Source organism: Schistocerca americana, chromosome 2 (genome assembly GCF_021461395.2).
Source record: "Schistocerca americana isolate TAMUIC-IGC-003095 chromosome 2, iqSchAmer2.1, whole genome shotgun sequence".
Classification (NCBI taxonomy): Eukaryota; Metazoa; Arthropoda; class Insecta; order Orthoptera; family Acrididae; genus Schistocerca; species Schistocerca americana.
In genome coordinates, this window is record NC_060120.1 from 717,050,445 (window position 1) to 717,065,232 (window position 14,788).

Here is a 14,788-nt window from a genome sequence, read left to right on the forward strand (position 1 = left end):
CTGTTAACCAAGTCGTCGTAACGTTTTGGCTCATCACAGTACGAAAGAGCGGAAAGTTCTCTCTGCAAAACGCACTCTAGTGAATGCAGGGCATAAACGTGGTCCAAAATAAAACTAAGGACAATAAATAACAGAGTTCGTGTACAACTCTTGGTGCACGATGTAAGAATTTTTGTGGTCCATTGCCAGCTGTTGCTGCCGTGGAGGGCCACGCGCTGTCTGCTTCTACCTGGGGCTGCCCTACTCGCAGACGGCGGCCAGTGCGCATGCGCGTCTGGGAGAGCAGCTGCACGTGCCCGGCGCGCCTCCGCCGTGCCAGTAGCGGGATGCTGGCGCCGCGGGCTGCCCGGAACTAGCAAGTGCCGTGTCGCGCCGAGCTGCCGAGTGAGCTGTGCGTCCGCTGCCGTACCGTGCGCTGCGGGAGACGGGGCGCCGCGTTGTTGTCGAAACCATGGATACGGGAGGGGACGGCGGCGGCGGCGGTGGCGGTGGCGGCGACGCGCTGCAGGACATCGACTGCAACATCGTGCTCGTCGGCGACTCCAAGTGCGGCAAGACGGCGCTCGTCGAAAGGTTCGTCTCGGACAAATTTGTCGAGGTGAGTGATCATGGTGAATTGCATCTGAGCAGTACTCTTTCGTCTGGCAGTTCACCAAAAATAAAAGAGAGAGGGCAGTGTTTCTTTTCCTCAGGTATCTAGTTCGAATTGTCGTAGCGATATAGTAATATATGTTGTGCTTTATGATATTCTAGATATTAGCGTATATAGTAACAAACTAATAATACATGTCCGTGATGTGAATTTGCTTTTTCCTGTAAATGGGTATAGGAGTTGGATTTTTAATAAATGGTATGAGATGTCAAAGTTAAACGAGACAAAGAGAGGAGAGGCATGTACCAGCTGTACTGACAAGGGAACCTCCCATCGCACCCCCTCTCAGATTTAGTTGCCACAGTGGATAGGCCTTGAAAAACTGAACACAGACAAAACAGGAAGAAATTGTGTGGAACTATGAAAAAAATCAGCAAAATATACAAACTGAGTAGTCCATGCGCAAGATAGGCAACATCAAGGATAGCGTGAGCTCATGAGCGCCGTGGTCCCGTCGTTATCGTGAGCAGCTGCGGATCGAGAGCTCCTTGGTTCAAGTCTTCCATCGAGTGAAAAGTTTAATTTTTTATTTTCAGACAATTATTATCTGTCCGTCCGATGCGAGGTAAATGCGCCGTAGTATGGGGACGGCAAGTGAAATACTTTGTGAAAACATTCTATGATTTTGCAAAGCTGCGCAGGTACACAGAGCAGTATTGTTTACGTGATCGTGTGTCAATTATCAAAGTTCAGGCACTCACACATAATCAACTTCGCTCTCCAAAATTCTAGGACATGTTCAGATTTGCTTGGACATATGTAGGATTTGACGGTCTACACACGGAAAAATTTGAAAACGTTAAAAACATATCTTTTGACAGAGAAAACTGTGCGACTGTGAAACTGTTGCATTCATTTGTTGCAGTTTATGTGACAAACTCTTATGTTTTCATCACTTTTTTGGGAGTGATTATCACATCCACAAGAAAACCTAAATCGGGCAAGGTAGAAGAATCTTTTTACCCATTCGCCACGTGTACAAGTTAGGTGGGTCGACCACATATTCCTGTCATGTGACGCACATGCCGTCACCAGTGTCGTATAGAATATATCAAACGTGTTTTCCTGTGGAGGAATCGGTTGACCTATGACCTTGCGATCAAATGTTTTCGGTTCCCATTGGAGAGGCACGTCCTTTCGTCAACTAATCGCACGGTTTTGCGGTGCGGTCGCAAAACACAGACACTAAACTTATTACAGCGAACAGAGACGTCAATGAACGAACGGACAGATCATAACTTTGCGAAAATAAAGAATGTAAACTTTTCACTCGAGGGAAGACTTGAACCAAGGACCTCTCGTTCCGCAGCTGCTCACGCTAAGCACGGGACCACGGCGCTCATAACTCACATTATCCCTGATGTTGCCTGTCTTGCACATGGACTACTCAGTTTGTATATTTTGCTTATTTTTTTCATAGTTCCACACAACTTCTTCCTGTTTTCTCGATTGATCTGTGTTCAGTTTTTCAAGGCCCATCCACTGTGCCAGCTTTTAACTAAATCTGAGGGGGGTGCGATGGGGAGGTTCCCTTGTGAGAGCGACAGTGCAGTAATGGACGGTTTTGCTTCGCACCGAGAGCTCCTGGCTACCTGTACCATTTACTCCGAACACAAATGAATTTGAATCTGTGTACATACCAGTTCATGCCGTAATATCTCTTAACGTGTCAACTGTATCCTTACACAAGATGTACAATATAGACGATAGACTTGTTGAAGCCTCTCTCAAAAACAGGTGTCTATTTTTCGAAAGGGTTCAGTAAACACAATATGATCATTCTTCCAAAGATACTAATTAGGTTCACTAAGGTTCTCTGTGAATCTGTCACATGTGCTGTACTGACATGTTTTCAGTCCAAGCAGCATGTCTCTGAATTTATTCATAGCTTTCATGCGGGCTATTTCAAACACCGGAACAGCTTCGTAGAACTTTTGCCTAGTGTCTTGGATGCAGCTTTCTTAAACGTGTCACACCATTTTACCAGAGTACAGCCAACGAATATGTTATCCTTTCGCTTTCCTTATTTCGCTATTGATTTCCATTGTTAATTCCGTTTCATATCGTTAGGTGTTTAATCTACCAGACAGGCTCCAGAGTATGACCGCTAAACACTATCCACTTTTGGAAAGCTGCCAGCCAGTACAGAGAGTGAAAGCCGTTCTTCATTCCCTTACCATTAATCAGCGACGCCAGAACCTTCTGGTAGACAATACTACCTCCAAAAATCGATTTGGGAGTGCTGCGGATCCTAACTAATAAATCGTTTATGTGTAGTCAGTCATCCATGTAGCATGCTCATTGTTGCTTCTGTTTCAATGAAATACACTGTTTTGAGTAGGCTATAGTGGTTCTTCTTCAAACTGCTAAAAATTTTAACACCGGTACCGTACGTCGTAGATTTTCCGTGTGACTCCAGCTTCGTCAGCAGTCGACCGTATGGTACAGTACCGAACACTTTTCGGGCATATAAGAGCCATGCGTCTGTTATTAGAAATTTGGCGTGTTTGACGAAGCAAACACACAAAGCACGAGGCCGGCAGGACAAGCAGGCTAGCAGAGGGACTGAGCGAGACAGAACAACGGGCGGTGGCTGGACTAGCGAGATGACCTGTCTCTCCAGCCGGCCAAGCGTTCCCAATAGTGCTGTCCATGATTCATTCCTGACAAAGTCCTTCCCTATTGTCATCGAAATAAATTTAACGCTAATCATTTAATTTCTTACCAAGCTGTGTTCTGAAAATTTTATTCATCCTTGATTTTGTATCACCTAGCTGGGGTTCACGATGTTAAGATACAGAGTTTTGTTTCATAAGATGACTAAAATACTCCGTTATATCTTGTTGCACTCAAGCTGACAAATGACAGACCACTTTTACTTCCGTATGCAGAGTATGAGTAGATTAATTATATAGATTCGTTACACAAGAACACACAGTATATATAAATATGGTTATTTCCGCACAAAGCATTCCACAGTCCACCAGTCCCTTATCTTGACTGAGTATTTGTACAGTGAGGAGCATAGTCACTTACTTATTCCTTGATATAAAAAAGGTTTCTGAATGCGTTAGATGTCGCTTTGCGGAAGACTCGATTCTCGGAACTGCCAAGGATTTCTCGTAGGTGAGAGGACCAGTACGGGGTGCACTCAGCCCCGTGATGCCAGTTGAGGGGGTAATTGACAGAGTCGTAGCGGCTCCACGGTCTGGGAAGTCCGCAACAACAGCGGGGAGAGCGGTGTGCTGACCATACACCACTCCACACCGCATCCGAGTGACGCCACAAGAGACAGGATGACATGGCGCCGGTAGATATCCCTTGGGCCTACATGACCCGGATGAGGAACTCGTTTTGAACGCGTGTGGTTCAAGTGGTTCAAATGGTTCTGAGCACTATGGGACTTAACTTCTGAGTTCATCAGGCCCCTAGAACTTAGAACTACTTAAACCTAACTAACCTAAGGACATCACACACATCCATGCCCGAGGCAGGATTCGAACCTGCGACCGTAGCGGTCGCGCGGTTCCTGACTGTAGCGCCTAGAACCGCTCGGCCACCCCGGCCGGCGAGCGCGTGTGGCATGATGGCTTCACACAATATATTAAAATCATAGGTTGTCCAGGACATGTACTCAAGACGACTGATTCTTTTTTCCCTAGGGGGAAGATATACTTTCTCAGGAAGCGCAGATCCTGCGACATCACAAAACCGGTATTGGCTGCATGCCGCAGGGTTCCGTTGTCTATCGATATCAGTGACATACCTAGGCAGGTGGGAGGAGAAATCGCCAAGTACGCCAATGACACTGCGCTGTTCAAGCGGTGCTACATCCTAAACTCCATTTTGAGGTGCCTCCGGAGACTTTTTTACAAAATAACTCTATGTTGCGCTGTCTGGAAGGTGAAAACCAATCCTAACAAGAGCCAGACCATTCTGTTCACCACAAACCTCAAGATCTCCAATTGTCAACTCACAGCTGGTGGCAAGCCATACCTTACCGTAGCCAAGGGATTGACGTGGAGGTCGCACATAACCTGTGCACTCAATAATGACTGTGGCCTGTTTTGTCAATTATACACACTCCTCAAGAACGATGCGCTATCAGAAAATGCAAAACTGGCAATCTGATGTGCCATCACACATCTCTCCATCCTTTGTAGATCGGAAGTTTGGTCACTGGCCGCCGAGAAACGCTTGAAAAGACTGCAAGTTATTTAAAACAAAGTTCTCCGAGATATGGCTGACGCTCCCCACTATGCTCTCAACACATACGCTAGGCAACACTTACGGCATCCATCCATGTACCAAATAATTTAGGGGAAATCCATCAGTCTTAATATGAAAAAAACCTTGTTGGCCCTATAATCTCACCAATTCACTAGGCCAAGAAACCTAAAATTCGCTTCACAAACGACGAAAGATAACTCTCACACGATAGTTTAGGGACTGACACACATTTACGGACTACATTTTGCCAATGTCAGACGGACTTATTATCCTGTGGAGCTTCTGTTTGTTTACATGACCAATAGCTTACAGAAAATAGTCATTCACCCTCACAGATCGGATTTCTTTTCGTGGACCAAGCCTTTTAACTTATTTTTAGACTGTTAGTTTATCAGATACATTACAAGTGTATTTACAATGTGTGGTACTGATTTACTTGTATGTAATGCGATTGTTTCTCAGAATATCTACTGATAACTGTTGCTGCTGTTTTGTCTAGAGACTGAAGGAAGACGACAATTTTAGCCACACGACCGCTCACCATATTGTTTTACATTGCTTTCATTTGGAGATAACGAAATCTGTTCATCACTTTGGCTACAGCTGCTAACAACTACATGAAATTGCGAAAGTTATTTAAGAAATGTCCTGTGACCTACTAGAATGAGATACCTTAAACGTTTTAAGAGAAGTTACTAGTGTTAAGTGGCAACGCAGCATTCCATTTCGAGTGCTGTAATGAGGAAGTACTAGGATGGGCTTTTGTGATGTTACACAAAATGAACCTTCTAAAACAACTCTTCGAAAAATCCAACAGAGGTTTCACAGCAGCCGGACTCTGAAGCGTACCTGTCATTTACAAGAATGTACCGTGAAACTGCATCCTCCAAAACACTTAACACGAAAGAGTGGACTTCCATGTTCTAATTCTGTTTTTGTTAAATGTCTTTTGATGTAATTAGCCGACAGCGTCGTTACAGACGACTGTTATAATGAAAGTTTTAACTACTACAAACAATAGGCGATGGGGACACATTGCCATTCTTGGAAAAGCGTTGTTTCTTTAATTATATATTTCTTTTTAACGCTGTCACGACCGCGTTTCTCGGTGATCAATTTGACAATAACGTGACATTTCCAATCCTCTTTGGCTCTTCAGAGTCGTTAGCGGTATTAGGAAGCCACTTTGGCTTCAGAGTTTCTAATCACTCTTCGTCATTGTTATCTTCCCATTAGATAAGCAGCGTCACCGTACAGATCGGCATGTCACCCACCTGCAATTGTGCGTATGTGAAATCCGTGCTTGTAATATTTGGCAACATAGTTTATTGTAAGTGTGGCATATCCTAGAGGTCTCTTCAAACGCAGAGTCTGTCTTAGCGCGTTCAGCTCTGGGTTCATTCACTGAACGTATCCCATCTATCGTAATACAGTCTGCTTCACAACTGCTGTGAACAACGGCGCTGTATTGTCAAGGGGTTGTCCGGTTGCCGATTCCGTTCTCCCACTAAACAACTACGAGGGGCGTTCAGTAAGTAATGCAACGTATTTTTGCTCTCGGCCAATTTCGATTGATAAATGCGGAATTTGTTGCGGGACATCATGGAATATTCGCGCTTCAGCCCCTATAGTTTCATGAAGTTCCGATGGGTGGCGGAGCTGTATGTAGCCTTCAAAGTGGCGTCTGTAACGGAGCTGCGTTCCAAGCAGAGAGCTGTCATTGAGTTTCTTTTGGCGGAAAACCAGAGCATCGCAGACATTCATAGGCACTTGCAGGCTATGGAGAACTGCCAGTGAACAGAAACATGATGTGTCGTTTAGCGAGGCATCTGTCATCATCGCAAGTCGCGCAGACCTGTCCGCTCTCCCGCGGGACGGCCGGCCGCGCACAGCTGTGATTCCTTGCAGTGTGTTCGTCGCCACAACAATGCAAATGAACTTCTCTCTTCCTTGACAATGCAAGACCTTACGCAGGGCAGCGCACCCGAGAGAAGGTCACAAAACTTCACAGGAGTGTTCTTCTTCATCCACCCTGCAGTCCGTATCTCGCACGTTCTGCCTTCCATATGTTTTGCCCAATAAAGGATGCACTCCCGGAAAGCAGTGCGTGGATGATGGGTAGGTTATTTATGCAGCAAGACGTTGTCACCGACGTCGACTAGATAGTATCGGAAGTTCCATGTGGCTTTTCGCGGATGATGCTGTAGTACACAGAGAATTTGCAGCATTAGAAAATTGCAGCGAAATGTAGGAAGATCTGCAGCGGATAGGCAATTGGTGCATGTAGTGGCCACTGACCCTTAACATGGGCAAATGTAATGTATTGCGAATACATAGAAAGATGGATTCTTTATTGTATGATTATATGATAGCGGAACAAACACTGGTAACAATTACTTCTGTAAAATATCTGGAGGTATGCGTACGGAACGATTTGAAGTGGAATGATCATATAAAATTAATTGTTGGTAAGGCGGGTACCAGGTTGAGATTCATTGGGAGAGTCCTTAGAAAATGTAGTCCATCAACAAAGGAGGTGGCTTACAAAACACTCGTTCGACCTATACTTGAGTATTGCTCATCAGCGTGGGATCAGTACCAGGTCGGGTTGACAGAGGAGATAGAGAAGACCCAAAGAAGAGCGGCGCGTTTCGTCACAGGGTTATTTGGTAAGCGTGCTAGCGTTACGGAGATGTTTAGCAAACTCAAGTGGCAGACTATGCAAGAGAGGCGCTCTGCAACGCGGTGTAGCTTGCTGTCCAGGCTTCGAGAGGATGCGTTTCTGCATGAGGTATCGAATATATTGCTTCCCCATACTTTTACCTCCCGAGGAGATCACGAATGTAAAATTAGAGAGATTCGAGCGCGTATGGAGGCTTTTCAGCAGTCGTTCTTACCGCGAACCATACGCGCGACTGGAACAGGAAAGGGAGGTAATGACAGTGGCACGTAAAGTGCCCTCCGCCACACACCGTTGGGTGGCTTGCGGAGTATAAATGTAGATGTAGACTAGTAGAATGTTACTCTGCGCGTAAGACAGTCTCATTGAACAGAGATTACGTCGAGAAATAGGGTTTTGTAGCCGAGTGAGTGGGTAATAATATGGTGTATTGTAATCCTGAATGAAAGAAACTTGCTTTCAGATAAAAATGTGTTGCACTAGTTATTGAACCCCCCTCCAATGAAAGACAACAAGCACTGCATCTGGAAATCCGTAAGTCATTGGTATTCTTGGACGGAGGTGGCGATCGTGTGCCTAAGAGAGAACCTCTGGATGTTTGTTCGAAAAAATACGAGGAAAACGCATGTGAAACTTAATGTTTTAGTTTGGTCTTATAGGTGTGCTCGGATGCCCGAATTGGTTTAAGTAAGTGCTGCAGATAAGCGTGAGGACTGGGCTCGAATCCTAGTGAAACACAGAGAAACACGAAGAAATATTAATTATAACCGGATTTTCTGAAATTACTTGAGAACAATGTAGTGCACTGATTTCATAGCCGTTGACTACACTCACATAATTTCAGTGAATTTATTTCAGTTGAGACCAGACTTCGTGCCAATAGCGTTGGTTAAATTCTAATACTCTCTGTAGTGCGTCATGGAATGAGGGGATATGACGCTGTTGCTGGTAGTCTGTCCAACGGACAGGGAAACTGAACACCTACGCTTGTTGTCGCTGTTTGTTATGAGTACGCTATTTGCTAGAAACAGGTGTTATTGTCTCAATTTCCTCTTATCAGCGACAGTCACACAAACAAAACACAACACTACTGTATAAAGCGACTTATTTCAGAGACTGGAACTTCACTGTTACTCATCTGTCAGGGCAGGGAACTCTTGTCACAGATAGGAGCCCGCTGGAGTGAAGTCGGCACCGAGCCCCACTGAATGTAAACACATCAACTGCAACCGGACATGGAAGTCTAAGGCACGAGCTGCTGCTGCTGTTCCAGTTGTGTCCTGCTGCAACTGCGAAATGAAGAAGTGCGTGCATTATCGCTAGTTCTGCAAAATTCTCGTGTTTTCGGATGCTTTTGCTGTAGTAGCATACGTGCATTCAAGCGATCCCACAAAAGGAAGTGAAAATTAAGAGTCAAGCATATTTTTCATAATCTCGGGGTCATTACGGACGGAACACTACCTCTAATGGGAAGTGATGGGAAAGAAAATAAGGCATTCTTGAGGAAAGTACCCCTGCACTCACCGAATTCGTAACGGAATACTACTCAATTCCTAAACTGTAGAACGGTAAGCTATCGAGTGTCTAATAATCCAATGGCAGAGGACGGTAGATGGCGGAGCACAGGTTGATGTGTTTCTTAAGGGGAGGTTTACTATTTTTTCGTTCAAAAACTGATTTTTCTTTAAACTGCATTTTTGGATCCATAAAAGTGTTTATAATCCAGCCCTGAAACGGTTTTTCCGAATACGGAACGGAAATGTTTGTTATTCGCGGTTGAACAAAAAAATGCACCTGCTGAAATCGACCTTTTTCACGCACCAGTTTTTTTTCCTTCGGAGGATGGGTTATTGTACCTGTGCTTGGGAGGAAACGCACAAAATTCAGATGAAAGTTTGAACGCGTGTGTTTCGAAGTTAGCCCCAAGCATTTGCATTCTGGTGCGAAGACTGTGGAGACTGCCACTTTTCTGGCAGTGAGCAGCTTCAACGAAGGGTCTTCAGCAATTCTGAAGACCATGACAACGATGGACGTCACCCTGGGACTCTATTCGACGCAGTTCGCCAAGCATTCGGACGACCACCGGATTCAAGCGGCCGAAAACCGCTTGTCACCGGCCGTACGCGCGGCTCTGGGGGAGCGCAAGATGGCCCAGATCAAACAGAACGCCCTCTGTGAGGAAGAGGAAGGACTAGTTTATGGACCCGGAATAGCAGATTTAACTTATGTTTCATAATACTGCATTTATATGTAGTCAAAACTTCAAACGCGTTTTTCTCGAAATGACGTTTTTTTTGTTTTTTTTTTTTCGTGCGGTATGGTAACTTCAAGTCTACTGAACCGATTGGCATGATTCTTTGTTTTCGACGAAGCTAACTGAATTGTCTAGGAGTTGTACCACTTTTATTCCGATCCAGCAACTATATATGTTTTTAGTTGGCCGACGAAGTCGAAAAATCGAAGAAAAAAACCCTTTTCTCCAAATGGCCACCATTTTGTTTCCTATGGTCCAAATAACTTAAGCGAGATAGAACTCCTAAATAATCTTATATACTTCGCTAACGTCAACTCAATTTTTATTTCAGACGAGTCGGCTGACTTGTGGCATACCGCGCGTGGAGGTCTACATCGAAATTTGGTTTCGTTCCGACGGCACTTCTGCCTTTATTCTTCGACATTTCCGGTAGAAAAAATTCCAGTTTATAGAGGAAATATCAATAAACATTTTAACCAAATTTGACATTGATATCTATAATACATCCCGAGGAAATATACTCAAAGAACATGCTTTTTTCGGGCCAAAGATAATAAACATCCCGTTAAACTTCAGTGATCCATCGATGTAGTTGCATACGTTCGACCAGGAAATAAAACACCTACACATGGAATAGTGAAACGGATACACGATCGGAATGAAGACAACTCAGCAAGATCATTATGTCAATCGTAATAGGGTGGTACCAGAAGCGAAGTCAGCAAGGAGTGTTTTAGCGTAGTTTGATAGGACCGCCTCTGTACACACTAGGTACACAGCTTTCCATGAAAATTGCAACACGAGGAAGATATTACGGTATATTGATAATTTTTACTTGTGGACCGTCTGACAGCAACTGAATAAAAAACAATTTTAGTGCCATACGCGTTTCGTCTTTATTTTCTGCAAGGCATCATCAGTGGCCTGGAATATGTTCATATGTTAGATAGCAAAAACAAAATTGTACTTATACAGCACAACAGGATGAATAGTGTTTAAGTTTGCAACTGGTTTGAGATATACATAGTGCCAAATGCAATACATGAACTGTCACACCTAGTTCAACAGTGGCTTTAAGCTCTCCGGGCATCGAGTTGAACTGAACTTAGATGACAGATACGGGTTCATCTTTCGATTCTGCTTGAACAGTATTGTAGAGTTCGTGAATCATAGTGTCTCATGAGTGATAGCGTCTCAGTATTACGACAACTCATGACCAGGTGTTTTCAGTAGCTAAGGGATTTGAAGAAACGTGCTGACTAGAACAACACTCGAACACACACTGTTTCAAAATAAGGCAGGACAGCAAGGGCAACATACGGTTTTCCGGTATCTTGTTGAAAAGTAACGCCACAGAGACAGGTCACAGCCTCACATCTTAACCTGTCTGAAATGTAGCGGCTGATGTCCAGATTACCGGCTAAGCGTACCAAATGTAATCCTATGTTGTTCCTAACGGCGTCCCATACCGTTACTCGAAGCCCTGGTCTTTATAACGATGACCAATGCAATATGTCACAGTTAATTGTCCTAAGAGCCTCTACCCAGGGATACATCTATCGTAATGCTGCACACGGAATTACGATTCGTGTGAAAAGACGACGTGTTGCTACTTGTGCGCCCAGTGTTGTCACTGTCAGTTAGTCTCCGTTTTCTGCTGCGTCAAAACCAATCCGCGACAGTAGTTGACATGCTGCCAGTCAGTGGTGCTTCAGAAATCATTGCACTCCCCATGTGATTACTTGTCGTGCTGCAAACAGGCTCTTTTTCTGCATTAACGTACGTGACGTGGCTATATGAAACTGCGCAACTGAGCGAGCGATAAGTGTATCCTATCGGGCGCTAGTCACTTGGGGCCACTGGCAGCCTACATGGGGTTGAGTACCTGCACTAGTCGCGTGGGGTCGTTTTGTTCCTACATGGGGTTGTGTATGGTGCTTCTGAGACAAAAAAGTTCATATTCACGTGGCAGTTATGGGATCATCAAAACACTGTCTACTCATACACAACGAACATTCAAATGCGATTCTTAAATAACAAAATAGCTGTCCCAGCCGTCTTCGTGGTGTTGCCATTCTGATGGAGAGCAGCTTGCATTGGTGGTCTGGCGGATAACGTCTGTAGCCATGTAATGCCTTTCACAGTCGACCCAGTTGTGTGATAGGCGACGAGTTACGAAATATATAGCCTTCCAGAAGATCAGCAGTTTGGCATGTGACTTTAAACGTCTGTCCAGAGTGATTTACGCTGGAGTGAGTGTAGCCGTCATAAAGGCAAATTCCAGGCTCAGATGTAGTGGAAGAATCATAAGGAAACGTAATTCACACGTGAAAGAGGTTCAAACTGTAACTGAATATTGTTTGTACAAGGGCGTGCTTAAAAGTAATGCCTCTGAATATTTTACGTGGGAATTCTGAAAACTTTTTAAGTAAAGCAAACGTTATTAACATTCTACATCTTCATTCTTCATATCTGCATATTTATTGCTCAATACGGCAACTCCTGGCGACGAACACATTTCTCTCTAGACTAGTTTGTTCATACTGTCATTGTAGAATGTTTGACTTTGCTGTTGATACCACAATCTCACCTGTGCTTGCATCGCTTCATAACTATTATAGTGAAGTCCTGGAACCTGTTCTCTAAGTTTCGGAAACAGATGAAAATCAGAGGGAGCCAAGGCGGGACTCTATGGACAATGATCGACGACAGCGAACGCAATGGTCGGATTGTTGAAGATGTCGCAGCGCCTGTGTGTGTTCTGGCATTGTCATATTGAAGAGAGGCTGCTCCACTTGTGGACTAACTTTCGATTTCGAAACTCGATTACACTACGCTGTTTCTCGCGCACCGACGTTGCTACGTTACACACCGCCATGTTACACGCCACGGTTGGGAGCCCTCAAGCGACAGAGAGCTGCAGATATATAGATATGAATATTAAAGAAATATAATAGTAATAACGTATGTTTTACTTAAAAATCTTCAAGAAATTCGAAGTCACTACTTTTCAGCCCGCACTCGTAGTTCTTGGGTCCTTGTTTGATTGGATTAACGGAAAAGATGAAATCAACGTACACCTGTACCATTTGTCACGGATTCATTCAGCATCGTGACAGTTTCACAGAAATGCCCACGTACCAAAACGAGTGACGAAAAAGTTTAATGCCCTTTATATAAGTCGCATACTGACCACGACATTATTATCAGAGAAATTCTGGTTAATACGCATTAGGCAATAACTGGCAAAGTACACGTGTAGATGTAACTGGCTTGCAAGTTCTGATCTACAGTGATCCATATCTAACAACGATATCTTTCTAAATAAGAAGGCATTAGGTTCACATACACTGAAGAGCCATAACAACTGGTACACCATACTAATATCGTGTAGGGCCCCCGCGAAGAGGCAGGAGTGCCGCAACACGATGTAGCATGGACTCAACTAATGTCTGAAGTAGTGCTGGAGGGAAAAGACACCATAAATCCTGCAGCGCTGTCCATAAATCCGTAAGCGCACGAGACGGTGGAGATCTTTTCTCAACAGCACGTTGAAAGACGTCTCCGATATGCTCTATAATGTTCATGTCCGGGGAGTTTGGTGGCCAGCTGAAGTGTTTAAACTCAGGAGAGTGTTCCTGGAGCCGCTGTGTAACAACTGTGGACGTGTGGGGTGTCGCATTGTCCTGCTGTAATTGCCCAAGGCCGTGGGAATGCACGATGGACATGAATGAATGCAGCTGATCAGACAGGATGCTTACGTATGTGTCAGCTGTCAGAGTCGTATCTAGACGTATCAGGGGTCCCACATCACTCCAGCTGTACACGCCCAACAATATTACAGAGCCTTCACCAGCTTGAACAGTCCTCTGCTGACATGCGGGGTCCATGGATTGATGAGATTGTTTCCATGCCTGTAAACGTCCATCCGCACGGTACAATTTGAAACAAGACTTGTCCGACCTGGCAACGTATTCCCAGTCATAACAGTCCAATGTCGGTGTTGACGGGCCCAGACGAGACGTAAAGCTTTATGTCGTGCAGTCATCAAGGGTACACGAGTGGGCATTCGGTTCCGGAAGCCCATATCGATGATATTTCGTTGAACGGTTCGCACGCCGACACTTGTTGATGGTCCAGCATTGAAACCTGCAGCAATGTGCTGGAGAATTGTTCTTCTGTCACGTTGAACGATTCTCTTCAGTCGTCGTTGGTCCCGTTCTTGTAGGATCTTTATCCGGCCGCAGCGGTGTCGGAGATTTGATGTTTTACCGGATTCCTGATATTCACGGTACACTCGTGAAATTGTCGTACGGCAAAATCCCCACTTCATTCCTAGTTCGGAGATTCTGTATCCCATCGCCCCTACGCCGAATATAACACCACGTTCAAATTCACTTAAATCTTAATAACCTGCCATTGTAGTAGCAGTAACCGATATGACAACTGCGGCAAACTTGTTGTCTTATGTAGATGTTGCGACCACAACATCGTATTCTGCCTGTTTACTTATCTCTGTATTTGAATACACATGCCTATATCAGTTTCTGTAGAGCTTTAGTGTGTAAAACTGTATAATTTATTCGCTTTAACAGTAGCTCAGTTAGTCGATAATAACTATGACAATATTTAGCTTTTACAGCATCAACTCTCACTCCGGATAAGCAAACATTTTACGCTTATTAACTGCTTTACTACTACTCAACCCGCTAGCGTTTTTGAGCCTGGACTAAGACATCTGATTTCTTTACTGCCTCCTTTCCTCACAAATTTCGCATCCGGCAGCCGCACCCCACAATTGGCTAAATAGTGAAACCACACACTTCCCCGTTAGTACGTCGATTTGTTCGCAGTAGTAGCCACTGCAAACGAACAAAATGAGCGAAACCCAGATAAGACAAAGACACACTCAAAAAAATGATTCAAATGGCTCTAAGCACTATGGGACTTACCATCTGAGGTCATCAGTCCC

At 44.5% G+C, this 14,788-nt stretch overlaps 1 protein-coding gene across 1 annotated transcript in view; it reads left to right on the forward strand.

Moving 5' to 3' along the window:
* Nucleotides 1–351: 351 nt before the first annotated feature.
* The window catches only part of LOC124595937 (ras-like GTP-binding protein Rho1), a 293,949-nt gene continuing 279,512 nt past the window's right edge, over nt 352–14,788 (forward strand). The window contains exon 1 of the mRNA XM_047134856.1: nt 352–598. Within this exon, the coding sequence (XP_046990812.1) occupies nt 452–598 (147 nt within the window). The 5' untranslated portion in view covers nt 352–451. The remainder of the gene's footprint in view (nt 599–14,788) is intronic.